The 27,858-nt window shown below is 38.0% G+C and overlaps 2 protein-coding genes across 2 annotated transcripts; one reads left to right on the forward strand and one right to left on the reverse strand.

The window, feature by feature from the left end:
* Positions 1–674: 674 nt before the first annotated feature.
* On the reverse strand, positions 675–19,046 carry DNAAF10 (dynein axonemal assembly factor 10). The gene is made up of 8 exons (XM_070732584.1): positions 18,746–19,046; positions 14,633–14,733; positions 12,963–13,093; positions 6,909–7,010; positions 6,079–6,194; positions 5,258–5,392; positions 3,857–3,954; positions 675–1,395 (listed from the first exon to the last, which is right to left on the reverse strand). The coding sequence occupies exons 1-8, from the start codon at positions 18,935–18,937 to the stop codon at positions 1,188–1,190; spliced, it is 1,083 nt and encodes a 360-aa protein (XP_070588685.1). The 5' UTR covers positions 18,938–19,046; the 3' UTR covers positions 675–1,187.
* PNO1 (partner of NOB1 homolog) lies at positions 18,538–27,431 on the forward strand. The gene is made up of 7 exons (XM_070732586.1): positions 18,538–19,555; positions 20,894–21,043; positions 21,985–22,068; positions 23,535–23,595; positions 24,392–24,509; positions 26,125–26,195; positions 26,767–27,431. The coding sequence occupies exons 1-7, from the start codon at positions 19,370–19,372 to the stop codon at positions 26,832–26,834; spliced, it is 738 nt and encodes a 245-aa protein (XP_070588687.1). The 5' UTR covers positions 18,538–19,369; the 3' UTR covers positions 26,835–27,431.
* The last annotated feature ends 427 nt before the right edge of the window (positions 27,432–27,858 follow it).

The raw sequence follows: 27,858 nt of genomic DNA on the forward strand, positions 1-27,858 counted from the left end.
AACTTGAGACAGAAGTGTGAAAGGTAAAATGTTTCAGAGAAGGAAACTGCACTCCATATAGTGCGCTTTGTCCTGGGAAGGCCTAAAACCAGTCAATTGGTTAAACTACTTAGCCCAGGGACAGAAAAGAACTAGAGAAATTGAGCAGTTGAAAAACAACCCTTACAGGACTACATGTTGAATTTAAGCAGCACATAGAAAGCCTTTTAGATCTCCCTTGGTTCCAGGAATTATTTATCTCTTGGAAGTATTTTCACTGCTCCAAATTATCAGTGGAGTTTCATCAAACTACAATTAGGTAAGCTTCTTTCACTTACAATATTTGTGGAATAGACAATGGCCATGATCAGGAAACTTTTGTGCATCTTCATTTTGTATGCCAATTTCACCCTTTCCTGGGGAGAACAAGCTATACTGGATGAACTACTACAATGGTATTCTACATTAATCTTGAAGAACATAGGGAAGCCGAAGTTTCTACAAAATAATATAATATAATAAACCCTTGGGAATCCTTAGAAATCCTATAGGTAGCTTCTCTGACATACTTGTTTCAACGCTTGTCATACAAACCCTGTTTTATCTTGTTTGATTTTTCTGTAATATGCCCAATCTCCCACTAGAGGACAGGGTGACTATACTCATGGCTATTTCACACAATCTAAAATCTTAAATAATCCAAAAAATACATTTTTTTATTTGACCGTATTTTAACAATTATATAAATACAGTATATCAGGTAAATTACATCCATATATTTAAATGGCATCAATCAATCACACATTTTAAGGACATTTGTTTTTAAAGGCAGAATATTTACTGATCTAAACACATGTTAATGTTTAAACTGCTAGTCAATAACAAAAGAACAAATCTAATCTATTAAAACAGCTGTTCAAATTTTAGTCTGTGTAATCTAAAACATAAGGTACTTAAAGTACTTACAAATTCAAAATAATTAAAATAATTCATTTAAAGAAAATTAATTATACTGCAATAATTCTATTATCAGGTAGACTGTATTTAAAAGCATCTATAACAGTGAACAGGTTTTAATATGTTAAACTATAAGTGCATTTTCTAGAAATATAAAACCCAGTTGATGAAAACTTTTTCACATCTTGTGTCTTCTCAATTTCCCAGTTTGTTCAAGGACACATGGAAGTTATTTACTGTTAGAAATCCAGTCAAATTTTGTTCAATTTTGTGACAATGAGTACTCTCACAGTTTGGTCAAATGAGCTGCAGACACAGAGACCACGTTTGTCAGGACTCCAGTCGAGACTTGAAATTGGCTGGGTTGATAATGTCACATTCTGTAAAAGGCTAACTGAACCCGCTACTCCCATTTCTGTTCCTTCCGAATCCTTCTTAGAGCGCTGTGCAGGATACTCACTAAAGTAGGGAAAATAAAATAAGTAAAACCACTTTATCAATACGTACAATGAAAATTGTTTTATTCTAGCTTCTTACATTCTCTCCCAAAGCCTCATGTGACATTGCATTTTATATTCTGAATAACTTTCTGACCATGTGTTAGATCAAAAGAAAGAGATGTGCCTGGAGTAAATCTTTCACTGGTAACTTACCATATTTTTCAGAGTATAAGGCACACTGGAGTATAAGGTGCACCCTAGTTTTGGGAGAGGAAAACAAGGAAAAAAGGCCTCTGCCTCCCGGTAATTTGCCTCCTTACAGTAAACAGCACAGAGGATATAAACTGTTTGCTGTGTATTTCAGTGCATGTGTGCCTGACTCATATAAATAGCAAAGAATTGGAGAAATGTACATTATGGCACATACTAATGCCAGAAAGTTTTCTTAAATGTAATCTCACTAACTCCTCCCAATTATTTAAATAGATATAGTCAGTGAAGGGCTACCAAAATTTTTACTACCACACTGTGGGCGTGGCTTATGCAGGATGCCCTACATTTTCTTTCAATATCTTTCAGTGCAAATTGGGTGCTCTGGGGTGGAGCTCCATTTTGGCTATCCCACTGCGTTCCACCCTGTCCGTGCAGCAGCCCACCCCTGGATATAATCCAAACATGACAAAGTCAGGGCTTAACTTCAGCTACTTTATATTAATACTAAACAGGACACTGTTACATGTTAAACTATACTTGTACAGACAATGTTAAAACTGATGTGGCTTTCTGGAAGTATAGTTATTCTCTGCTATTTAAAAGAAGATACAATAGCACTGAGCCTCTTCAGATCAAGCATTTATTTTAAAAAGTTTCTTCATTTTGTTAAGTTGTCTAGAACAATAATAAAATAGCTTTAAAAATAAGTCTAATAATTTGAACATTCTACACACATTTATAGTTATTGACTTACCTCCTTGCATCCAATTTCAGCAACTGATTAAGCACAAGAAAATAAAATTCTGCCTTTCCCTCTCAGCAATTTGCCTCCTTGCAGCTTTAGTTTCACTTTCATTTTAGCACATGGGCCTGCCTGCAGCTTCAATCAGCTGAGGATCGGGAAGTTTGGCTTAATATACTCTGTGCTATCTGCAAGGAGGTAAATTGCTAGAAGGCAGAGGCCAAAGGGTGGGAGTGGCTGGGTGGGTGGGGTAACATTCAGTGTATAAGAAATTTTCACCTTCTTTGGGGGGGGGGTATCCCAAAATTAATGTCTACCTGCTTTTTCCTGTTCTTATTTTTTTTAGAGGTAGGGGAGGGATTGGCACTATACTACTTTGTACAATTTTTATTTTCTGTGGAGTTTATATAATTTTAATCAATGTTTTGATTTATAACTTGTTGCTGTAGGAAATACTTCATCCAAACTTACTTTTTTTGTCTTTTAATTACTGAATTGCGTTCTTCTACAATTTTGTTCTATCATAAGTCTGTAAATATATAGTACAGTGGTATTTCTACTTGAGAACGCCTCTATCTACGAACTTTTTGAGATACAAACAGTGTATTCAAGAATTTTTTGCCTCTACTCATGAACCATTTTCTACTTACAAACCCTCGCTTCTCTCTCGGCTGCTGCTGCTCCTCTAGGCAGCATCCAAAACGGCACATCCAAGGAGCTCCCCACAGCCGCCCCATTTCGCTGCCACTTTCCCCTCTCGCCCTCTGCAGCCATCCCATCCTGCTGCCAAAATCCCCACTCACCTACTGCTTCCTTTGCCCTATCTCGCTGCCAAAATCACCCCTCCAGACGCTTCCTACGTCGTCCCAAATCACTCCCCAAATCACCCCTCCAAACGTTTCCTTCGCTGCCCCAAATCACTTCAAAATTCACTCTTCCAGATGCTTACTTCGCTGCCCCAAATCGCTTCAAAATTCACCCCTCCAAATGCTTCAATTTTGAAGCGATTTGGGGCAATAAAGGAAGCGTCTGGAGAGGTGAATTTTGAAGCAATTTGGGGCAGCGAAGGAAGCATTTGGAGGGGTGAATTTTGAACCAATTTGGGGCAGCAAAGGAAGCGTCTGGAGGGGTGATTTTGGAAGCAATTTGGGGCAGACACTTCCTTTGCTGCCCGTCTCCACTCTTTTGCCTTTGTTAGGACCTCCATTCCTCGCTTCATCTCGCTGCCTGTTTCCACTCCGTTTGCCTTCACTTGTCTGCCTGCCGGTGTTTTTTTTAAGCCTTAAAGTTTTGGATTTTCCTAATGGGTTTGCACGCATTATTCGCTTTTACATTGATTCCTATGGGAAAAATTGCTTCTTCTTACGAACGTTTCTACTTAAGAACCTGGTCACGGAACGAATTAAGTTCACAGATAGAGGTATCACTGTACTTGCAATGTAATATTGTAAGTCTGTACTTCTGCAATAAGTACAACATTTGCATCACTCAAAAACAAAACATTGATGGAAAGTAAAATACTTACTATTTCCAGAGATGAAGGTTTCCAGCTCCTCCACTTGTCACAAAGACATCTCTGTTCTGTGGTAAGTGCCGAACTTGCCACACAGTGGACTTATGAGCCTGACAATAAAATTATGTAATAAAAAGAAAGAGAAAATAAAGAGATTTCTTTTGTAATTTTCTACAACAGACTGAAATCAAGATTCAAGAAAATCAGTGAGTGATTAGAAATACCTAAAAAGTTGTGTTCATGCCCCAGATTTAATATGGAATAAAGAATGAGCACATGTTTATCTAATCACTAAGTAGTATGAGCCCTTGAGTTTAAAAGTTGTTGTAATTCTGACAGTCACATGCCTGTACCTAATTCTGTAAAATGTACGAGACTTTCTCTTATGTTTTTCTGCTTTCTTGTTACAGAGAAGATAGAAGTTGGGGGAGTTTCATTTCATGCTTGGTGAAGGAGACAGATTTTAATACTTGTTCAGTTCTTTAATACAAAAAGGAATGAAACAGTTATGGAGAGGCAGCCGGAGCATGCAAACAAGGAGTTGATTTCTTGTCTGGGCAAGCTGCGAAAAAAATGGAAGCATCAAGTCTCTCTTCCAATGCATAAAAACCAGGGTGAATAATAGAACATTTTTCTCTCTACAGTTCTTCCAAAAATATAGGACAGGATTCATCACAGCCACAATTAATTGCTTAATAGCAAGAGTTATCTAGCTCAATATGTAAATTTGGCTCTTCTAGGTGGCTAGTTCAGTTGTAGCACTCCATCTGGGAGATATTCAGTGTACATTTTCCAGAGAAGACTAGGTACAAATGCAAACATAACCTCCATTTTCTAGATTAAATGTGCATCTTGAAATAAAGTGTTCTCCACATCTCAAAGGGCTTCTAACCAGTGGTTGGTTTCAATTTCTTTTTACTACTGCCTTGGTGGGCATGGCAGGGGAAGGCTACTGAAAAATCTCCATGTCCATTCCAGGGGAAGGTTACTGCAAAATCCACATTGCCTTCCAATCAGCTGGGACTCGGGAGACAAGAGAATAGATGGGGACAGGGGCAGTCAGAGGTAGTATTTACCAGTTCTCTGAACTACTCAGAGTTTCCGCTACCAATTCTCTGAACTACTCAAAATTTTCCTTGCTGGTTCTCCAAACTACTTGAAATTTATGCTACCAGATATCCAGAACTGGTCACAACCTGCTGAAACCCACCTCTGCTTCTAACCTTCTTTGCTAAAAGAATAATATTCTAATCCATTCTGAATTTAGCTTTGCATGAGACAACTATTTTTGGGTTTAGGGAATGAGTGCTTTTGAACAACCTCCTCTACCTTCACTTCCTTCTTCAATGACATGTGGCAACAGCACACCTCCCATTATAAATTAGCAACCTGTTTTTACACAAAATAATTTACCTTTTCTGAAACAGAGGCAAAACCTTTGGTTGGATGCTGGGTTCTCATATCAAAAACATGAAATTTTCCTTCAAGTGATGTAGCTACCAATTTGTTCATATTTATATCTTTCCTGTCAAATTCAACACTGCAGACCTAGAAATTTAAAGCATGCAACCAATAAATTACAACTGAATAATACATTACAAGGAAGAACTGTAATGCAGTTTATTTAGAAGTACATTCTATCAAGGATGCAAAATTTAAACCAGGGTGTCAAATTCAATTTCATTGAGGGCCACATCAGGGTTGTGTTTTATCTCAGAGGGCTAGGGTGGCAATGGTGGGCATTTGACACAGGCCCAAGATTCATTTTTTACCCCTTTGCATTCAAAACAGCTATTTCAGACAAACGTTTTGGCACAAATAGTCTCAATTCCATAATGTAGAGATTAAAGATATGTAGAGTCCCCAGCTGCTATGGGGTTTGACTCTTGTATAGAAGCAGATCTGAATATGTGCATAATTTTGTCAGAACAGAGATATTCAAAAGCCAAATGTGCACTGGAGGAGAAGGAGGCCGTGGGGGCCAAAAGCAGCCTGCAACCAGGCCACCATGGCCCATTTTGGCCAACAGAGATACAGCAGGATGATCCTTTGTTACTTTCAGGCTGGCATATTTATTTTAAAGAATATTTGGTCTGGCATAATGTTCCATTACAGATTGATCACATTGCTTGCCTAATACTCAGATAAAACAAACTGATTAACTAATAAAAACTCTAAAATGTTACCCATCCCCAAAGAACTATTAAGATTTGTGAAGAAAAAAAAAGTCTAACCCCATTCTTAATGTTGGTCTCCCATCGTAATGTCATATTCCTAAGGTCAAACAATTTGATGTCCCCGTTGTCATAACCAGCACATACAACCCGTTCTTCTTGATTATATGCATTGCCTAATTAAAATAAGATGACAGTATTCAGATAAAGAATCTAAAGTAACCAAACATTATTTTAACAATCTGTATTTGTCCATTAAGGACATATATTTCTAGAAAAACAGTTTTGTAATGAGACAGACAAATCATTTCATTTCATAAAAGCATTAAAGCAAAAGTAGCAGCAATTGCAGAATTTATATGTTGTTTTAAACAAGACACGAATGCATATATTTTTTGCCTCTGAATAACAGGATTTGGAGTATTTAAACTGTCCATTTGATTCAAACTGTCTGTTTGATATTGGAGAGGATTAAAGGTAATAGCTTGAAAATTGATTTCTAGAGGAATAATTTTATAATTTGTATCTGCTTTTTGTGTTAGAGCATCTGAAAAAAGGAATACTGTGATATTCAGTAATACTGTGGATGGTTTGAAAATTATTCTGAAGAAATTCTTTGGACCATGCACAGTTTATTATTTCAATAAAGCACAAATTCTGCATACAATTGTATGCATCTCAACACAGCTCAACAGTATTCTCAGGCTTTGAAGCCTGAAAACAGGCTGTTTTAATGAATATTAGAGAAATATTACATTTGTGTAAGAACCTAAATACTTTTTTCATTTTTTTAAAAAGTGCAAACAGCCATTAAGAGAACAAAGTAATGTGAAGCAAGATAAATTCCATTATCAATTTCTATATGAAATTAATGGGTAACTCAGACCTACCAAATGCAACTGTCCAGCAATCTCTTGTACTCTCTCCTTGTGCTGGTTCCATATTGGCAACCGGAAAATCTTTTTGTCTTGGGTCCCAGACTTTCACTGTCCCTGCAATCATCAAATGAATTTGTATTTATTCTTCTATATCACACTTTTATTTTGCTTTTGAGAAAAACTTATGCATATGCATTCAGAGTTATCTGTCTGTGTATAAAAATGTCTGAGTTTAGTCTTGTCCAGTAATGGCTAACCTTTTTTTCCTCGGGTGCCAAAAGCACGTGCAAATATGCTATTGCACACGTGAGTGCCCACACCCATAATTCAGTGCCCCCCCCATCCCCTGTGCATTCCCCTGCGATTGCCCATGCTGCCCCGCACCCGTGCATATATGCATGATCCCCTTTGGTTCTAGACTTTGGGTGGACCCAGTAGGCCTGTTTTTCACCCTCCCCATGATCCAGAGATTTTGTTGAAACCCGTGGAGGGCAAAAGCGGCTTCCACTGCCCTGGAGGTCAAAACGCCCTCCCTGAACCTCCACACAAACTGAAAATCAACTGGGCAGTGCATATGGCTTGTGTGCCAATAGATATGGCTTCGTGTGCTACATGTGCCACACATGCCATAAGTTCCCCATCACTGGTCCGGCCTCTGATGACTTCACAAATAAATCCATGTAGTTTTCTTGGTAACAGTATAAAAGCAAATTACTATTTTGCTTTCTATAACCTCTTCTGTATGCCTCTTCAATTCCAAATGTCTTTTTTGGCGAGCCATGTTTCTATAATTTCTTCTGATTAAAGAGAGGTCAGAGGTCCTCTCTTCTTCCTGCAGAGGTTTATGCCACCATGGAAACCAGAGTGTGATCTGACTATCACAAAGAACTAATGCAATGTTCTGTCTTCTGATTACATTTTAGCTGGTTAAAGGCACAAATTAAATCTATTGTGAGGCTGCCTACATGAATTGGGTTTATGTTCACCTAGAACAAGTTCATAGTTATTCTGGTGGCTCTGAACCCTATCTTCCCACCCCAGGAAGGGTATGTTGGTGCCCCAAGGCAAAAGCTTTTACTTGGGGATCATATATGAAATTGAACTGGGCACATCTCTGAGTAAATATTTTCCTGCCTCACCCATTTGGTTTTGATAATATATGTCATAACCTACTTTTTCAGCTTCACAGGCTAATCTATAGCTCTTGTATTTTCCAGAGTTTCCCATTCAAGGATTAAACAGATATGAATGCTTCTATTCCCAGACAAAGTCAGCCAAATACTACCAGCTTACACACATAAATAAATCAGACTTTCATAACTGTCTTATTTTGTGTTCCTCTTTTTTTCATGTCATACATGTAGCTATCAGTTTGTTCCAGCTCTCTAATGACTTATGCGAAAATCCTGTTCAATGTAGACTCAAAATAGAACATACAGCATATGTAGATCTTATTGCAGAATCTTGTAACCATATCATATGGCAACTGAGGACTCTCACATGGAAAAAGGCTGGCCTATAATGCTGTTACCAATTTTATGCGAGTGAAAAATGTCTATGGAATGCCAGGCATAAACTGCAATGATCAGCAAATTTAATCTGCTTAGCTGGAGTTGTAACATTGTTTTCTTTCAATCCTTCAGAATCTGCTGGATTAAAAATAGGTTTGTAGCTTGTTATCATTGATATTCCCAAAAAATATTTGCTTGTTTAATAAATGTGATAATAGTGATAACACAATTTCACAGGGGGGAAAAACTTTATAAGGTAATGTCATACTTTTAAAATTCTCTAAATACAGGTATTCCTTGATTTACAACCATTTGTTTAATGAGTGAAGTTACAACAGTGATGAAAAAGTGACATGACCAGTCCTCAAACTTACAACTATTGCAATATTCCCACAGTTCCTTGATCAAAATTTGGGTGCTTGGCAATCAGCCATAGTTCCCTCTAAGCTGAGCAGTGAGCAATCGCTCACTTAAAAATCATCATCAACTCAGAGTTTTCCAAACCTGCCCAGAAGCCGAGAGGGAAAGAGTGAGGGGGAAGGAGAGAGAGAGGAAGAGAGAGAAACAGATAGAAAAAAGAGAGGAAGGAAAAGAGAAAAAAAAAGAATGGGAGTAAGGAAGAGAGAAAGAAAATCAAAATCTAGTTTGAAACTAGCTCAACTATTTAAGTGGCATTTTGATATTGATAGAGTTGCCCTATTATGAGCTCACTGTTATAGACACACAGTACAGTATTTTATTTTGAAATTCTCTGAGGCAAAACAGGGTGGGTTTGTTTGTTTGTTTGTTTGTTTATTATTTCTGTGCTGCCCATGCCGCTCAGACACTATACTTTTCCGCCCACCCCCCCAAAAAATTAGAGGGAACACTGCAATCAGCATATATTTACAACAGTTGCAGAATCCCAGGGTAATGTGATCATCAATTACAACTTTCTCAAGTGTTTCCAACAAGCAAAGTCAATGATGGAAGCTGGATTCATTTAACAATCCTGTGTGATATAATCACCACAACCATAAAAAAGTTGTAAAATTGGACACAACTCATTTAACCCTGCTGTTCTGCTCAAAAACACACCCTAAAGTTCTGTTCCCGGGTCTTTGACCTGGACCGCAAATTGTTCATTTTAGGTACTTATATTTGGTCTTTTTGAAAGCTTTTTTCACTTGGAAACAAGTTTGAACATTTTTGCACGCAATGAAATGAAAATTGAAATGAAAAAATTAATGCTTATTGGTTTATTTTGATCATAAAATGACACCCCTCCCCCCGTTTTTGTAAATTTTGTTTCAATTTATAGATAGTTTTGCCTGAAAAATGTGTTCTATTTTACTAAGGTTGATGTGGGATTGGTAGCTTGAACATTTCTGAACATAATGATATGAAAATTGAACTGAAAAAAATGATGCTTATTGGTTTAGTTTGCTCATAAAAGGGCCCCCATGCTTATACTCAAATAGGCTTATACTCAAGTAGGCTTATACTCGAGTATAAGACCATATGATCTTATATTCGAAAATAAACTGATAAGCATCAATTTTTACAGTTCATTTATATTTTTCTTATGATCAGGAATGTTCAATTTTGTATATCAAACCTTTTGGGGGAAAGTCCCTTGGAGAGTTGTAGCTAAACAAATATATAAACTGACACGAAATGCAAAAAGAATTTGGGGGGCTTTTTGATCAAAATAAACCAACAAGCATCAATTTTTTAGTTCAATTTTCATATCATTTTGTTCAGAAATGTTCAACTAGTTTCCCAGCAAAACAGTTTTCAAAAAGACCAAATTTAAGTACCTAAAAGAATTTTTTTGTTTCGGGTCAAATAGACCCGGGAACAGTACAAGTGTAGGTAAAATTTTGCCCAGAAATATATTAGCCCCCACCCTCAAAAAAATATTTTTATGATGATCAGCAATATTAAATTTAGTAAATCAATGTCTAAGATATTAAAAATATTTCTGATTTGGAGCCTAAAAACATTTAAAGTGAAAATGGTTGCAAGTATTTTTTTGGCGGGTGGGGGCGGGGTGAGGCCTTATTTCTGATTTTAAAAACCCAATAAGCATCATTTTTTTCAGTTCATTTATACTTTTCTTATGTTCAGAAATGTTCAAACTACCAATCCCACACCAACCTTAGTAAAATTGAACGCATTTGCAGGCTAAACTATCTATAAATTGAAAAAAAGTTCACAAAAAGGGGGGACTGCCTTTTATGATCAAAATAAACCAATAAGCATTATTTTTTTCAGTTCAATTTTCATATCATTGTGTGCAAAAATGTTCAGACTACTTTCCAAGTGAAAAAAAGTTTTCAAATAGACCAAACATAAGCACCTCAAATGAAGAATTTTCGGGCCAGGTCAGGGTGACTCGGGAACAGAACTTTAGGCCTATTTTTTTTTCAGCAAGAAAGAAGCCCCCCACCCCACAAAAATTATCATAGAGAGAACCCCTGAAATGATGCAGAGTCATGAAATTTCAAGTTTCAGATATGCAGGAAATTTTTTTTACAGGGTCTCAAACTTTGATTTCGGATCTCACAGACCTGAACAGAACACCCAGGTTAACAACCACATTGCTTAGCAATGGAAATTCTGCTCCCAATTGTGATCATACATCAAATATTGCCAGTTTAATGGCTTCCAAACAAGCAGCACTATCATTCCCAAGAATCCCGGCTAACTTGCCTGTGGCTGGGAATAGTGGGAAATTAGTCCATTACATTTGGAGGTTGCAGAATTGGAGAAAGCTGACCAAACTAACTTGCTTGCTCTAATACTTGGATGCAATCCAGATTTATTATGTCATAATTTCAATGAAGAGTGAAATGTTCAGAAAAAAATTGTCTTTTCTTTAAACTATATGCAACTGATTTCTTCATTGGCTGACATATGAACATCTGTATTAATATCTTACGGAAGGCATGAACATTGAACCTCAGTGATCTTCTGCTTATAGCATTACCGAGCCCAGCCCTGTGACATTCGCTTTCCTGCTGCCTGCAGCCGAGTGATCCTGGGCTCCTTCGCAACCTCGGAGAGCTTCCTGGGCATGAAAGCTCACGAAAACCAGGAAGCTCTCTGAGGTTGCGAAGGAGCCCACGATCACTCGGCTGCAGGCGGGAGGAAGGCGAATGCCACGGGGCTGGACTCGGTTCCGTCCTCGGCTCCCCTCCTACCAGCCCCGCCGCGGAAGGCTCCATTCTGTTCCCTGAATGGAGACCGCCGGCCGCTCAATCGGGCCGGCAGGGAACAGAATGGAGCGTTCCGCGGCGGGGCTGGGGGAGCCGAGCCCAGCCCCGTGACATTCGCTTTCCTGCCACCCGCAGCCGAGTGATCCTGGGCTCCTTCGCAACCTCGGAGAGCTTCCTGGGCATGAAAGCTCACGAAAACCAGGAAGCTCTCTGAGGTTGCGAAGGAGCCCACGATCACTCGGCTGCAGGCGGGAGGAAGGCGAATGCCACGGGGCTGGGCTCGGTTATCCCCTCGGCTCCCCTCCTACCAGCCCCGCCGCGGAAGGCTCCATTCTGTTCCCTGAATCACTTTGAATCCAGCAGCTTCTGCTGGATACGGGCGGTGGGTGGGACGAGCGGTGAGGAAGCCAGGGGCTGTGGCAGCTCGCCCCCCCCATCGCCCATATCCAACAGAAGCGGCGGGATTCAAAGTGCTGGGGGGTGTGTGTCCCGACAGCCCCCCACCCCAGCACTTTGAATCCAGCAGCTTCTGCTGGATACGGGCGGTGGGTGGGACGAGCGGTGCGGAAGCCAGGGGTGTGGCAGCTCGCCCCCCCATCGCCCGTATCCAGCAGAAGCGGCGGGATTCAAAGGGATTCAAGGCTAACTTCTGCGCTTGGCTTGAGGACTCAGCTGGGAAGCGGCACAGGTGTTTTAAAAGGTCTCCGCCGGCATGGGGGGCTTCCTACCACCCCCCCGAACCCCCAACCCGGGTGTGGCCGGGCGAGCAGCGAGCAAATGGCGGGTGGCCGGGCGAACGGCGGGCGAACGGCGGGCGAACGGCGGCGCGAACGGCGGGCGAGCGGGTGCTTGGGGGGGGCTTCTCGCCCTCCCACCAGCAAGAGGGGGAAGACCCAGGGAAGCCGCCCAGCAGCTGATCTGCCCAGCGGGGAACACCATCTACGCATGCGTAGCCATAGGAAAAGGGCGTGCATGCGCAGATGGTGTTTTTACTTCCGGGTTGAAAAATCGCGATGTAGCCCGTTCGCAATGGCCGGGGACGCAATAACCGGGGGATCACTGTAATCATCTCTTAAATGGGCAGTGAATTCCATACAGTACATGTTATCTTAAAAACAAATATTTAATATTGAATGCAAACCAAATATATTATTCATTGAAACTACCTATTTATAGCATGCGAATGCAGATTTCAAGAACAATCTGTAATCAATATGTATTTTCCATTCATTTAAAACTAAGAAAATCTTAAATTTAAAATCAAAGTTAATTCATAACATTGCTGATTTTTACAGAATTAAATTATCTTCCCTTGTTCTCCCCTTTGAGGGCATTGCAAAAGGACTGTAACTTACCATCACGACTTCCTGTCACAATTTCTGGGGCTCCTTCTCCAATTCCCAGACCACCAACTCCATCAATGCTATTTATGATTTCTTTATGCCCTTTCACAGAATATATTGGTATTTCTGGAGCTTCCAAATTCCTAAACAGCAGAAATGGAACTTTTACTTTGTGTTTGCTCATAAACATCTCATTCATCTAGAGTTCATCTCTTGACGACTACATGGATACTACAATTTTCTTGATGCCAATATGGAAGGTGTTTGTCATTCTCATTTTTAAAAAATATTTTACAATTTCCTAATTTGACTTATTGCTCACGACACTTCCTGGTAATCCATAAAATCTACTTAATACCCAACACAAGATCAGAAACTTGTATTTATATTTCTCAGTAAATCTTCAATACTCTAAATATAATTAGTATAGTATGCATTAGAAAATAATTCTGGAGAAATGTTTCTGTGTTCCTGAGGTCACAGCATCTATCTATTATTAATTAAAATAATCTGGAGGTTTTCCAGAATTTCACATAAGCTCAAAGAAAAGATGCAGCTCCTTTAAGGAATCAATTTATTAATTTATTTATGATTCTTGAAATAACCCAATTTTAAAGAATCATATAGAAACTTTCAAACAGACAAATTGCTTTTATTAAGTAGCAGAGATACATGTTTGCAAAAGATTCAAAGTACTTCTGAACTATTTTGATGTGTAAGTCTAAAAACTAGACATATCTGTTCATAAGTGGCACACCAGTCACCAAATTGATACTAAGTTCCAATTATAAATTTTCTGATGAGAGACCTAATGGCAAAACAGTATCAGTTGCAGAATACAGTATACTCATTTGTCCTTACTGCACAGTAAACTGAATACTAACATGAAGCTTTTTCTTCTTTACAACATGACACAAAAGAAAATATGTGTTAGTACCCTGACGTAAAATTGAAAGATACAAAATTATGATTTAATTACAGTAAAAAGTTTTATAAAATGTATTTATAAAATTTATTATACAGATAATATCTTATATATGACATAATGGAGCCTGCCCATTGCAATCATATGTTGCAAGTCATAAATCATAAATTGCCCATTACAATCACATGTTCCAACAGTGCAAACACAACAAACATAATAGGAACACTACAGGGTTAGTCTTCGGAAAGGGGCGGCATACAAATCTAATTATATATAATAATAATAATAATAATAATAATAATAATAATAATAATAATAATAATAATAATAATTAAAAAAAATATAATGAACACTGTGTTCATTAAGCAAAGTCATTATTTGCTATGGCAGAGTTTTGCTAGAAACTGGTTTTTAGCAAAACCATTGTAAAATGCATGTATGTGACCCCAAGTAATAGGCAAATGGGTGTAAATGCAGCCATGCTGTGAAGTCCTCATAGTGTGGACATATAATGGGGAAGAGCAAGAGGCAGCTGTCAGAATTTCAGAACACAGTCATAGCCCCCTTTTGCAGGTAGGTTGCAATTCTGAATGATCACTAAGTGATCAACCATAAATCAGAACTACCTGTAATCGGTCTCAAAATTAACCTGGACCTTAAAATATATTTTATAACTGAAGCAGTTAACAATGCTGATTTTACAGTGACCTTAACTTGTCCAATAAAAGATAAAAATTGAAAAAAGAACATTTCTTACCATATATTTAAATTTCCACCAAAATCTCCAGTAGCTAAGTATCTTTGTTGCAAAGACGCAGCCCCAAAGGTTGCACATTTAATAGGTCGTGATTTCTCAATCTGGAAGTAGAGATAAATGTTTACATTGAATGATTATTATTTTCAATTTGTCTTGTTCTACCTGTTAGATTATATTAGAGTCAAACACTGACTGAACACATTTTTTTAGTTCCATTAAGTTCAAATGAATGAACAAATGAATTAGAAGCTGCATCCAAGTTCCCATAGTTGAAAAAATAATCAGGATACACTTCAAATTTAATTTCTTGAGAAATAAAGTATACTGTTTGCTTTTACAGATTAAACCTCTTTAATTTGTAAATTTGTAAAAAAAAAAAAAAAGGGTAAATCACACCTTTTAGTGTCAAGCCATTTCTTAATTGCAATTCCTATCTCAAGCTTCTAAATATAGGTAAGTCTTCAACTTACAACAATTCATTTAGTGATGGTTCGAAGTTATGTCACTGACAAAAATGACTTCGGATGAGTTTTCACTTATGACCATTGATGGTCATGATCAAAATTGGGATACTGTACTTGGCAACTGGCATGTATTTATAATGGATTGCAATGTACCAGAGTCATGTGATCACATTTTGCAACTTTGAAAACAACCAATGGGAAAACCTGATTCATTTAACAACCATGTTACTAATAACGGCAACAGGTCATTTAACAACTGGGGCAAGGAGTTATAAAATGGAGCAAATCTCACTTAACTGTCTTGCTTAGCAATAGAAATTTTGGGTTTGTACTTGTAAGTCGAGAACTACCTGTATATCCCTTACAAATCATACATGTGTTTAACAGGTCTAATCTATGTAAATTTATACATAGAAAAATACCATAAAATTCTTAATGAAAAACATTCAAGTTTGCCAGATCTATACAACCCAATTTTTTAACAGAAAATCAAGTTAAGATGCAACTCTTTTCTATAATTTTTGAAACAAGACGATCTGCTTCTGTTAAAACATGCAATTATATTCTCAGTTGCCTGTCTTTACAATTCTACTTCATATGGGCAACTTCATCTATTTCTTTTTTCTCCACTCTTACATTTATTACATTTTTATAAATGATTTTTTTCAAAAAATGTCCACAAAAACTAGATAATAGATCCCTGTCCCCATGTTTCCTATAAGGTATATACTAATATACTGTGCTTTTACACATATCTTTCTTCACAGCCAGTATATTTTGCATACACTTCAGTTGCAAACAGAACTTTGCATTAAAATACTAATATACTGTATTTTTCAGAGTATAAGATGCTCCAGACTATAAGACGCACCTACCTCTTTTGGAGAGGAAAACAAGGGGGGGAATCTGCCTTTGCCTTTCAACATCCATGCAGTATTCATCTCACCCATTTGCCGTGGCCCATTCAGCGCTGCCGCGGCCCATTCACTTCCACCCATTCACCACCGCTATGGCCCATTTGCTGCTGTCATTGGCCCATTTGCCACCACTATGGCCATCTGCGCAGCCCATTCATCACTGATCTCCACTGACTGGAACCAGCCAAAAATGCAACATATGGAGGCAAAAAATGGAGTGTGTGGAGGCCGAAAATGCAATGAGCGGAGGCTGAAAATGGCTGAAGGGTGGGGGCCAGCAGGTGGGGGGGGGGGTTCCACAACATTCGGTGTATAAGACACACTATAATTTTCACCCAATTTTTTTTTTGGGGGGGGGGGAGTGTTTTATACTCCAAAAAGTACAGTACCTAATTGTTTTAGTCCATCCAACTAGTTTAGGAAAAGGATACAGTATGTTGTAGAAAGCTTCATTTCAAAGTAGATATAGCCCATTTCAATTCTCTGCGAACAGTTAATCAATGCCCTTCATGCTGAACCATTTATATTTTTTAAAAGCTCTTATAAATATGCTTCTCTTTGGAAAGTAATACTAAAACCTAATTTTATTTTCCTTAAAGTAGCGAAAAGTGATGTTTGCCACTTATGAGGATTTAATTATTGTATTTTGTACTCTGCAAGGTCAATCTGTGCTATAGAAAAGGATTTTATTTCTCCTTAACGCTTTTAAAGACCAATAGGTGTTGCACCTCTTGCACTGCTATGGCTACAGTAATTAACTGCACTGTGTTTGGTAAAGTGTTATGTATACAAGAACAGTTAATGCCTATTTCCATGGTGAGCACTGGCGGCATTCTTTATTACTCATTTCTTAACATGTATGATTCTTGAATATACTGCTTTGCCAAATACTGGGTGCTAACATAGCTAAAAGATACTAATGCCAATACAGATAATCCTTGTGGACTTATGACCACAAATGACCCCAACATTTTTGTTGCTAAATAAAATGCAGCAAAACTCACTTAAGTAAGACAGTTGTTGAGTGAGTTTGCTGCATTTTACCAGCTTTCCTGCCAGTTATTTAGTGAATCTGTTGTTCAATCTGCTGTTATTAAATTAGGAACACGGTTGTTAAATGAATCTGGATTCCCCTAGAATTTGTCCACCAGGTTGCAAAAGGGGATCATATGACATGACATCACATGCAACTGTCATAACTATGAATCGGTTGTCACACTTAGGAAGTTTGATCACATGACCATGGGGATGCTTCAATGGTCATAAGTCTGAAAAAAGGTCAGAAGTCACTTTTTCAATGCCATTATAACTTTGAACGATCACTAAATGAATGCTTTTAAGTTGAGAACTACCTATATAAATATTTTGGCTGTTGTATGTATTGTTAATTGGCATTGAGCCTTCCAGTATTAAAAGGTTAATGCTGAAATGATCAATAATCTTTAAGCCATTTTCTATTTCTCCTTGTGCATGCATTTGCATCCTACTTCTGACTCTGTACGAACACTATGTTACAATTAAATGCCAGTGGAGGCAAACTCTAGGCATCCTATTTGTAAGAAAATGAACGTGGGTGCAGCCAACATAGGACAATCTTTACTAAATATACAAAGGGTGATAGAGGCCAATTCCTGATGTTAGTACTGGATGGCCAGTGGTCCACGCTTCCAAACCAGTCCTTCGGATGCTGTGGCTTGCGCAAAAGTTTCTGGAAAGAGTCATTTCCACAAAACGCACACTTCAGTCGCGATGCAAGCAGGTAGGGAAGGTAAGTGGAACCCACTAGTGGTGGGTTCCAACTGATGCGGTCCGGTGCACTGCTTCAATTGCGGCCTGCACATTGTGCAATTATGGTGCAATATCTCCTTTCTGTCTTTACCAGTCTGTACGCGCCATTTAAAAATAATAATTTTCCATGATTTTCAGCTCTCAAAGCATGCGCAGAAGGAAAATTGTCCTTGCGCATGTGCACGAGCGTGGATGTGAAACATTGTGATGCACACACAGTGTAACGGTAGGAAAAGGTAAGCAAGCCGCCCCTGGAACCTGCCCTTGAAACATATATAATTCATACAAGATCTCAATCCCAAGATATTGTTTGGTAAATGTTAAAAAAACCCTCATTAAAGGACTCTCTATCAGACACATACAGAAAAATAGACAAAGATGCATTTAGATACCATTCAAGAGACAATTTAAAAAGGAAACAAAAATACCAGAATGCGTTTCCTCCAGTAACCCACATCTAGATATGCAGGGATTAAACACTAGATGGACAATAAAGAAAAAAAACCCTTCCAATCAAGGAACTACCAAAGACAAAACCACATCCCACCAACCCTAACAGGGCATGCTATTGTACATGAAGAGGGAGCAAACCCCACATACATTAGGACTGATAATGTTACCTAGTTTGCACCTACGTGCAATCAAGCCCAGAGGGCACAAGGACTTGGTAGTTGAACCCTGAGCTACGCATATCCTCTACTATTGGAATTAATATATCAGCTCTCGATCTCAGCCAGGGAGGGGAGGGGGGAAGCACATAAGGAAATCCATGGTTGAGCTTCCACTTCTAAGGCCAGGAAAGTATTCCGAGGCCAGGGCAAGGAAGCAAAAATAACACCGTGGTTGGCAAGTATGAACGAGAGGCTGGTATTCATGGGCTTCTTGCTGTTCCTGTGGGAGACCCGAGGCTGCAGCCCGGGGCTTTGTTCTCTCTCTTTCCTTACTTCGCGGAGGAGGATGAGGCGGCCGCCTTGCAGCTCGTAGAGCTGAATGACGCCGGTGCCACGCGGGAAATTGCCCAAGCAAAGGAGGCGAGCGCTGCAGGGCACCCATTTGCAATCGAAGACAGTATAATTCAAGCTGTGTTGTGTATGCGCGATGATCTGCGGCTTCTCCAGCAAGCCTCCCGTCGACATGACAGCAAGAATCCCGCCCCTGAGCCCAACGGCACTGGACGGGGCCGGAATCTTCGCCCCCACGCCGCTCCCGCCCCCACCGCCTCAGCGTCTCCGCGCATGCGTAGGCTACGGAAGGGCCCCACACATCCGGAATACAAAATCATAGAGATTCCGATAGTTGCTTTGCGTGCTCCTTTTTCTGCGCAGCAGCACCATCTTTTCATCTGAAATTCTCAGGCAAGGGCGCCAGAGGAGCAAGGTTAGGCCATCGTTTTTTTAAAAAATCTCTCTCTACAGTATAGGGCGGAAAAAGCACGGGGAAAGAGAGTGCGACCTCCAACCATAGAGTTGCGAACTAGAGGAAAAAGAAGGCTTCTATAAGCAGCTGTCTTGCGTGGTTCCGCCTCTTCCTGTCTATATCGTGCTAGAGAGGTCCGGCGAAGCGTGGCAATGGAAAACGCCGGCCAAGAGCGGATGACGGTCCCTCCGACGGAGATGGAAACGCAAACTCACCAAGAAGGCTTCACGGAGGTTCTCAAGCGGAAGAGGCGCCGGGAACCCCAGATGGACACGAACGAGAGCCCGGTGCCTCGGAAGCGGCCGGATTTCCCCCCTCTTAGCGGAGAAGCCCTCGCCGTAAGTGACTCCTGGTGTGGCTTGCTGGGCTGACCGAAGTAGGAAAGGGTCGCCGGGAATCTCTTCTCAATGCCTGGGAGCAAGTTACCTTGCCCCCTCCCGTTTCTCGAGGAAATGTGAATGGCAAGCATTTACAAATGGTTTAAGCTGCGGGCTTTTCAATACCACGCTAATACAGTACAGTATTACATTCCGGTAGTAACCCGAATGTGGCTTGCTATGGTTTGAAGCGCAGATTTAATCCTCAGTTTGATTTATTATGATTATATTGTGGGTGGACACGTGTGAATCTAAGCATCCCTACCTTCCCATTCCTCGCGTTGGTGTTCATTTCGGGGGGAAAGCTATTTTATTGGAAATTAAAAGCAGATTTCGGGCAAGGATTTAGTACTGAGATAAGTCTCGGTCTCTCCCTTGTCAATGACCTGTGGCAGAGCCAAGGATGACAGTGGTGCATCCATCCTTGTGGTCCTGTAGAGCAGTGTTTCCCAACCTTGGCAACTTGAAGATATTTGGACTTCAACTCCCAGAATTCCCCAGCCAGCGAATGCTGGCTGGGGAATTCTGGGAGTTGAAGTCGAAATATCTTCAAGTTGCCAAGGTTGGGAAACACTGCTGAAGAGTTCTCCCTTGGATCAGGGTGAGATGGATGTTCAGATGATCATTCATGTTCTGGGCACCTTGCTTTAGGTACTGCAATGCACCCATGTTCTAGACACAGTTGCTTTAGGTACTTGCAATGCACTCTACCTCTGGCTGCCCTTGAAAACTTCTTGGAAGCTTTCAACTCATCCAAAATGCAATGGCACAACCAGTGATGGGCCTGCTCAGTATGCCCAGGTAACACCTCAGCTTTGTGAGTTGCACTGGTTGTTAATTTGTTTCCTGGTGCAAGATAATATGCTGGTTGTTGCCTACAACCCCGTTATTGAAAGCGAAGGAGTTTTATTATTTTACACTATAAATTTCTATTTCATCCTTAGTGTACCATTACAGGGTTGACTGAGTTCATCATGCATATTGTATATGGAAATCAGGGTTTTAATTAGATCTGTATAAGATGGACATCAGTTTTTAATAAAAATCAGAAGGAATCTCATGCAGTCAGAATAATAGGGACTAACACTAGCATAATCTAACACAGCTCTCTAATTTTGAATAGAGTAGAAATTTAAAGGCAAGAATCTCTGATATATGTAATATTAGGGGGGGAAAACCTATTATTTACATCTCTTATATTTTCTGTAGTTTATTATGTATAAACTGACATAAACTGAAAACATGGAATAATTTTATTTGCTGAACATTTTACTTTGTGATGGTTACTATATTTTCTAGTGTGGAAAAGATGAATTGAGAAAAATTCCTGTACCAGCAAACAGATATACTCCTTTGAAAGAGAACTGGATGAAAATTTTTACACCAATTGTAGAACATTTGCAGCTTCAAATTAGATTTAACTTAAAAACAAGGAATGTTGAGATAAAGGTAAGTTGTAAGTCTACTGTTTCTGAAAAGTTAATATTGTCTAATATTTGTGTCTGCTGTTGGATAAATTTCATTCCTGAATTACTTTTTGGCATTAGAAATAATATTTTCCTTAAACAAGTTATCAGCTTAATGTTTGGGCAGTAAACATTAATAAGATTACTTATTTTGATCAATAATTTTTTTTAATAATTCAATGCTACATTATCTGGGAAGGCATTCCAATGCAATAAATATTCCTTCAAATATAACTAGATAAGCAAATGTGCATTGCTTAAATAGCTTATAGGCCCTATACCTTTCTGCAGATCTTTCACAAAGAGAATTTTTATTTGGTTGCCACCCAGAACATTTTTCAGATTTGATAGTAGCAAATTATGGTATATTGCAATTATACTTGGATGCTACTGGCATGGGTAAACAGAAATGTCCCCCCTCTGGTTTTGTCCTTGGTAAATGAGGTAGAGTATATCAATAAGTTGACTCACAACTTTATTCACTAGATATTTTGGCCCAGTGATACTTGACAGCTATGTTTGAATCTGCAAAGAATGGTTCAATAATTAATTTGTTCCATTAATCTCAGAAAATGGACATAACTTGTTGGTTTGTTAAAATAGCATTTTAGATCTGAGTTATTAGAGTTGGAAAACTCAGTTCTAAATGGTTGGAAATTAATGTATTAATTCATTTTAGGCAAACAATAGAATATGTTTATAATAATTCTTCCCATACAGAGTTAGAGGTTTTATTTAATTAGTGTCAAAATAGTCTTACATAGTAGAAGCAATACAATATTGTGTTCATGGAAGTTTATAAATTAATATTTAGAATTAATTGAATTAAATATTTAGGAGGGTTGATTGTGGTGCTTCATGTAATATTTTACAAATCTCCCCAAGGATCACTTCTTAAATTTAAAAACTTATTTTATTTTCTAGACTTGTAAAGAAACAAAAGACATAGGTGCTTTGACAAAAGCAGCTGATTTTGTAAAAGCTTTTATACTAGGATTTCAAGTTGAGGTAAGTTCTCTTCTATTGTAGTTCATTTAATTGTATGAATATTGAAGAAATGAATATTGCTGGTACGTGAGTTGTGGGAAGAATTTTTTTGGGATGATTAGCTGAAGGCATAGTTCCCTCTAAGCTGAGCAGTGAGCAATCGCTCACTTAAAAATCATCATCAACTCAAGAGTTTTCCAAACCTGCCCAGAAGCCGAGAGGGAAAGAGTGAGAGGGAAGGAGAGAGAGAGGAAGAGAAACAGATAGAAAAAAGAGAGGAAGGAAAAGAGAAAGAAAAATAATGGGAGTAAGGAAGAGAGAAAGAAAATCAAAATCTAGTTTGAAACTAGCTCAACTATTTAAGTGGCATTTTGATATTGATAGAGTTGCCTTATTATGAGCTCACTGTTATAGACACACAGTACAGTATTTTATTTTGAAATTCTCTGAGGCCAAACAGGGTGGATTTTTTATTTGTTTGTTTATTTGTTTGTTTATTTATTTATTTATTATTTCTGTGCCGCCCAGTCCCAAAGGGACTGCTGCTCAGACACTATACTTTTCCGCCCACCCCCCAAAAAAATTAGAGGGAACACTGGCTGAAGGGTTTAATATTTTATGATCCAAGTTGCTGAAACTGTACAGATCATTTATTTGTACTTTGTGTTATTTTTTCTTGTTTTTATCCTTTTGTACATTACCTAAGTCAATGATGATGAACCTTTTCAGTACTACAACTCAGAAGAGAAGCTGCCCAGGGGGCATGCGCCCACCAAAAACGATCTTCCAGTTTCCGGTGCGCACATGTGCTGGGCAGCTAGTATTCCAGTTACTAGCACACACAATGATCAGCTGCCTTATGTGCATGCTCACACCAGAAAATGGACGACAATTTTCCGGCACTGCCGCACGCATGAAGTCCAGCTGATCATCATGTTCCATGCGTGCCAGAAACCCGAAAGAATAAACAATGCTGCGCATGCCAGGTCACTTGGGACATGCATGACATAGGTTAACCATCATGGCCTAAGTGATATTGTCAGTTATATAAATTATATATTATCTAAATAAATAAACGTTTCAATGGATGAAGTTTCATGTGCAATATAGATGAAGTGTCAAAACTTGCTTTTACATTGCCTGCATAAGTGTACCATAAGCATTTTCAAATAAATTGGGAATCAGTCTGGAAAGTATTTTGAGATGGTAAAAACATTTTAATTGGCAGGTAATTTCCTGCCAATTGATGACTTGCAGAGTGGCATATAATGATGGTAGTATGTAGTGGCATGTATTCATTAGAGTGTTTGTATAAGTGTGCATATTAGGAAACTCAGTACTATTGTCCATTATTTCATATTTCTAGCCTATTTTATTGTGTAAAGAGAATCCATATTCTATGATGACTTAAGTGATTGTTCTTGATCCTGTTCTTTAAAAGTCATAGTTATCATTGTTTTAAAAATGTTTGCTATGTTCTCTTTCAGGATGCACTTGCATTAATCAGATTAGATGAGCTTTTTTTAGAATCATTTGAAGTAACAGATGGTAAGTATGAAAATCAGTATATCAAAAGATCAGAACAATAATGGGCATTAGGGAATGTGAGTTGCATGTAGTTGAGAACTGTTCATTGATAGGAATACATCTGAAATCTCTGAAAATAATTTTGAAACAAGTTATTCACATTGTTTGGTCTGAAATATCATTTCCCATTGTTTTTTTCTCAGTTAAAACTGCCAACCTTAGTTTTAACTGTTAACTTGTCTTATGAATTTCAAAAGATACATTAAAATTTTAAATTTTAAGGATCAATAATTGTGTGTTGTCACTGTGAAGCCTTCTGCAGTTAGCATGAGAATCTTAAATACACATTGAACAGCAAAAGCATTGTTAGAGGTATAAAATAATGATTTGAGATTACAGTTGTAGAATTTATTCTAGTTTCAACAGTCTCTCAAAAATATACTTGTTGTTTCTCTATGTGTAAACATATATATTTCTAAATGTTATTTGTTAGACTTTTATCAACAAAGATTTGAGTTTCATTTCTGTAGATTACCTTCATTTTTGTACCTGAGACAAGTGTTAAGATAATGGTAGAATCCTGTCATCTTAATTCTTGTATTATTTATCAGCGTAGCCCATTAAAATGTGAGGGAAATAAGGGGTAGAACTTTGTGAATCTTTTTGAAAAACATGTTTTTTTAAAAACTGTCTCACGTGATAGTTAAGTGAACTAACTCACATTTACTCAGACTTAGAATTACAATTCATTGGATTCCAATAAGCAAGTGGCCCAGGGTAATGGCAAATAAATAATTAAAAAGTGTTTTCTCTTTAGTAAAACCTTTAAAAGGAGATCATCTTTCAAGAGCAATAGGAAGAATTGCTGGAAAAGGGGGAAAAACCAAATTTACTATTGAAAATGTAACAAGAACGAGAATAGTTCTTGCAGATTCGTAAGTGTTATACAGTTCCCAATTTTTTTAATTTTGAATCTTGGCTAATAAATTTCCAGGTTTTAGTGTAATGGCCCTCTATATTTTTTAAATAATTGCAGAACCTCATTTATAATCTTGCCATGCTTATTATACATGCTCAATATATTAAAACTAAATTCTCAGTTTATGGGGTCCTACTGATAAATTCCAGGGAATAAGATACTCCTAAAATGATCTTTTTAATACTGCCTTGAAAACGCAAAACATTTCTATTGTCTCCTTAAGGACTTTACACTGTATCTTCTGGCTGAATGTAGCATATATACAAATTGAAATGGTTTCATGCCTCACTTGTGGCAGATGAATCCTCTATGTATGCTGCATTGTTGTTATTCATATAATGATTAAGCCTGGATTTGATTGACTCAGAGATTCCTAAAATATTCCATCTTTCTAGCCTTCATCAGTCAGCATATTACAAAAAAATATGTAGCAATATAGAAAAGATTTATGAGCATTATTTCAAATTGTTTAATATCACAAAGGTGGGTGTGCCTTAGTGTCTATAGCAGCTATATATATACAATGGTATCTATATACAGTGGTACTTAATTCGTTCCGTGACCAGGTTCTTAAGTAGAAAAATTTGTAAGAAGTAATTTTTCCCTTAGGAATCAATGTAAAAGCAAAATGCATGCAAATGCATTAGGAAAAAAATAAAAGCTTGGAATTTGGGTGAGAGGAGGAGGACAGTCACTGCCCAGAGCAAAGGGAGTGTTTCTTTTCTCTGGGTGCTGACAGAGATTTATTCCCTCTCCAAGAGAAAGAAAAATGCTACGTTCGCTCTGGACTGCCAAAGCCTCCTTAAGCACCACCAAAAGGCTCTCTGGCAGCCCAGAAAAGCCAAAGATGGCCGGGATTAAAGGGGAAATGGCAGGAAACTGGCCGGGCCTTCATGCCACTCTCAAATTTTCGGGGAAATTTTTCCGGGTTCAAGTTCTTAAATAGAAAATGGCTCTTAAGAAGAGGCTAAAAAATCTTGAACATCCGGTTCTTATCTAGAAAAGTTCTTAAGTAGAGGCGTTCTTAAGTAAAGGTACCACTGTACTACTAAAGCTTTCTAACTGGATGAAACATCATAGGGCAATGATATTTGAGCCAAGGTACCTCAAATTAACTGAGTTTTACAGAATACATCCAAAATCCGGACCCATGACTCCCATGGAATTGAAATTTGGCAAATTTTATAAAACATGAGATAAAAATAATCCTAAAGCATTCTATAATACAAAATGTCATAAAATATTTCCCATGAGTAACCTTTGAGGTTTTTATGATACAGAGTTCAACATGAGTTGCTTTGAAGGCAGATGTATTTCTGAATATATTCTAAAAGTTCAGAAAAGTAGATCTGAAATGAAATAAATGATGATGGCATTATGTTATTAACATTTCTAAAGATTTTTAAAGGCAAAGCATATCTTGTTGCTGAAACTTGTCATGAAAATAAATTTATCTTGGAGGTGCTTTTATATAAAAATAAAGTGCTATATAAGATTGTGTAGTGAATAATTTTCGGATGTTCAGTATCTTAAACTTTATATGTGAAGAGATATTTTAATTTTAATTACAGGAAAGTTCATATTTTAGGATCTTTCCAGAACATTAAAATGGCACGGACAGCCATTTGCAATCTCATTCTAGGTAAAATTTCTACTTCTTTTGTTAACATTATATTTTGAATATGACCAAAGATTTGCAAATAGGAAATGTTTTTGGTTAGAGAAATGTAACTTGACATTTCTATGAGGGGAAAGGATAATGTAAAGGACTATAAAGAGTGATCAGTGGATCAGGAGCTATAACTTCATGTCACACATGAAGGCATTTTGGGAGCAAGAAATGAAAAGAATTTTTTTTCCATATCAGCTCATAACTGGCTTCATTGTTACCCTTGTTCTGCATCTGATGTCTAAATTCTAACCAAAATATATAGCATTTTGCATTTAATGTAAACAACATTTAGGAGTATTGTAGTTAGAAAAAGGCCTAAGGTGTAACACACACACACAGTTTTTAGAATGCCCATCTCCCTCATAATGACACAGCAGCCTTTTAAGAGCTTGCATTGAAAACTAAAATTCTATTTTTAAATCAATAGTTTATTAAGTTTTTATTATACTAATTATAACTGTAGCTCTTTGCTATATTTTTAGATATATATTTATAAATGTTATATTGTATCATTACATGCACTGTTTTTTTTTTCCTACAGGAAGTCCTCCATCTAAAGTTTATGGCAATATTAGAGCAGTAGCAAGCAGAGTAGCAGAAAGATTTTAAGACCATGCTTCTACACAAGATACTGGGAAACACTTGAAGGAAGCAATGTCCAAATACTGATTACAAAAAAGTGTGCTTTTCTTTAAAACCCAAAACAAACACATTGTGTTTCAGAAGCTCTGGTAAACCATTTCAAGTGGGTGGCATTTCAGTCACACCAAAATTTGGAATATTTTTTTTGGCCAGAATTTCGTCTGAAACAAAATTCAGAAGGATTTTACAGATGAGTTGGGCAAGGCCGACATGCTGAGCCTCTTTTTTTCTCCTGGCTTGTGGCACTAGCTACTGCCACATCTTTAGCTTCCAATGGAAATACCCACCTGAACTGCTCATTCCTGATATTTGCACTTCCTTTGTTTCCAGTTGCCACCAATATCCCTGGGTTTTGGATTTTCTCCCATGCCCCAAAATACTTCTTTCTGAATTAATTCATGCCTAGACCACTCAAAACTAGCAGTTCTGTGCATGGAATATTTTTCACATACCTGATAAATTTCAGCTCCAACATGACTGGTATATGATCGAACTGCCACAGCAATGTTCTCAAGTATATATGAAATTCTGTCCAATAAAAACTGGTATTTGAATTTCCTTCTAGCTAATATATATTGTCAGTTTTTGAATTGAACGGATTAAAGGTCTTTATGTGGAACCGTATCAAAGGCTTTGCTGAAGTCCATGTAGCCAATATCCACAGCACCACCTTCATCCAATACCTTTGTGACATAGTCAAAGAAATCAATGAGATTAGTCTGACATGATTTGCCTTCAGTAAAGCCATGCTGATTTGGGTCCAATAAGTTATTGTTTTTTAGGTGCTGATTTATCCTCTTTTTGAGTAGAGTCTCCATCATTTAAACTACAGCTGATGTCAAGCTAACTGGCCTGTAGTTACCAGCTTCTTCTCTACTGCCCTTCTTGTGGATAGGCACAACACTGGCCATTCTCCAATCCTCAGGAACTTCTCCTGTTAACAGGTATTGGTTAAACAAATCAGTCGGGGGGGTAGCAATGACAGATCTGA

The sequence above is a fragment of the Erythrolamprus reginae genome, chromosome 1 (genome assembly GCF_031021105.1).
Source record: "Erythrolamprus reginae isolate rEryReg1 chromosome 1, rEryReg1.hap1, whole genome shotgun sequence".
NCBI lineage: Eukaryota > Metazoa > Chordata > Lepidosauria > Squamata > Dipsadidae > Erythrolamprus > Erythrolamprus reginae.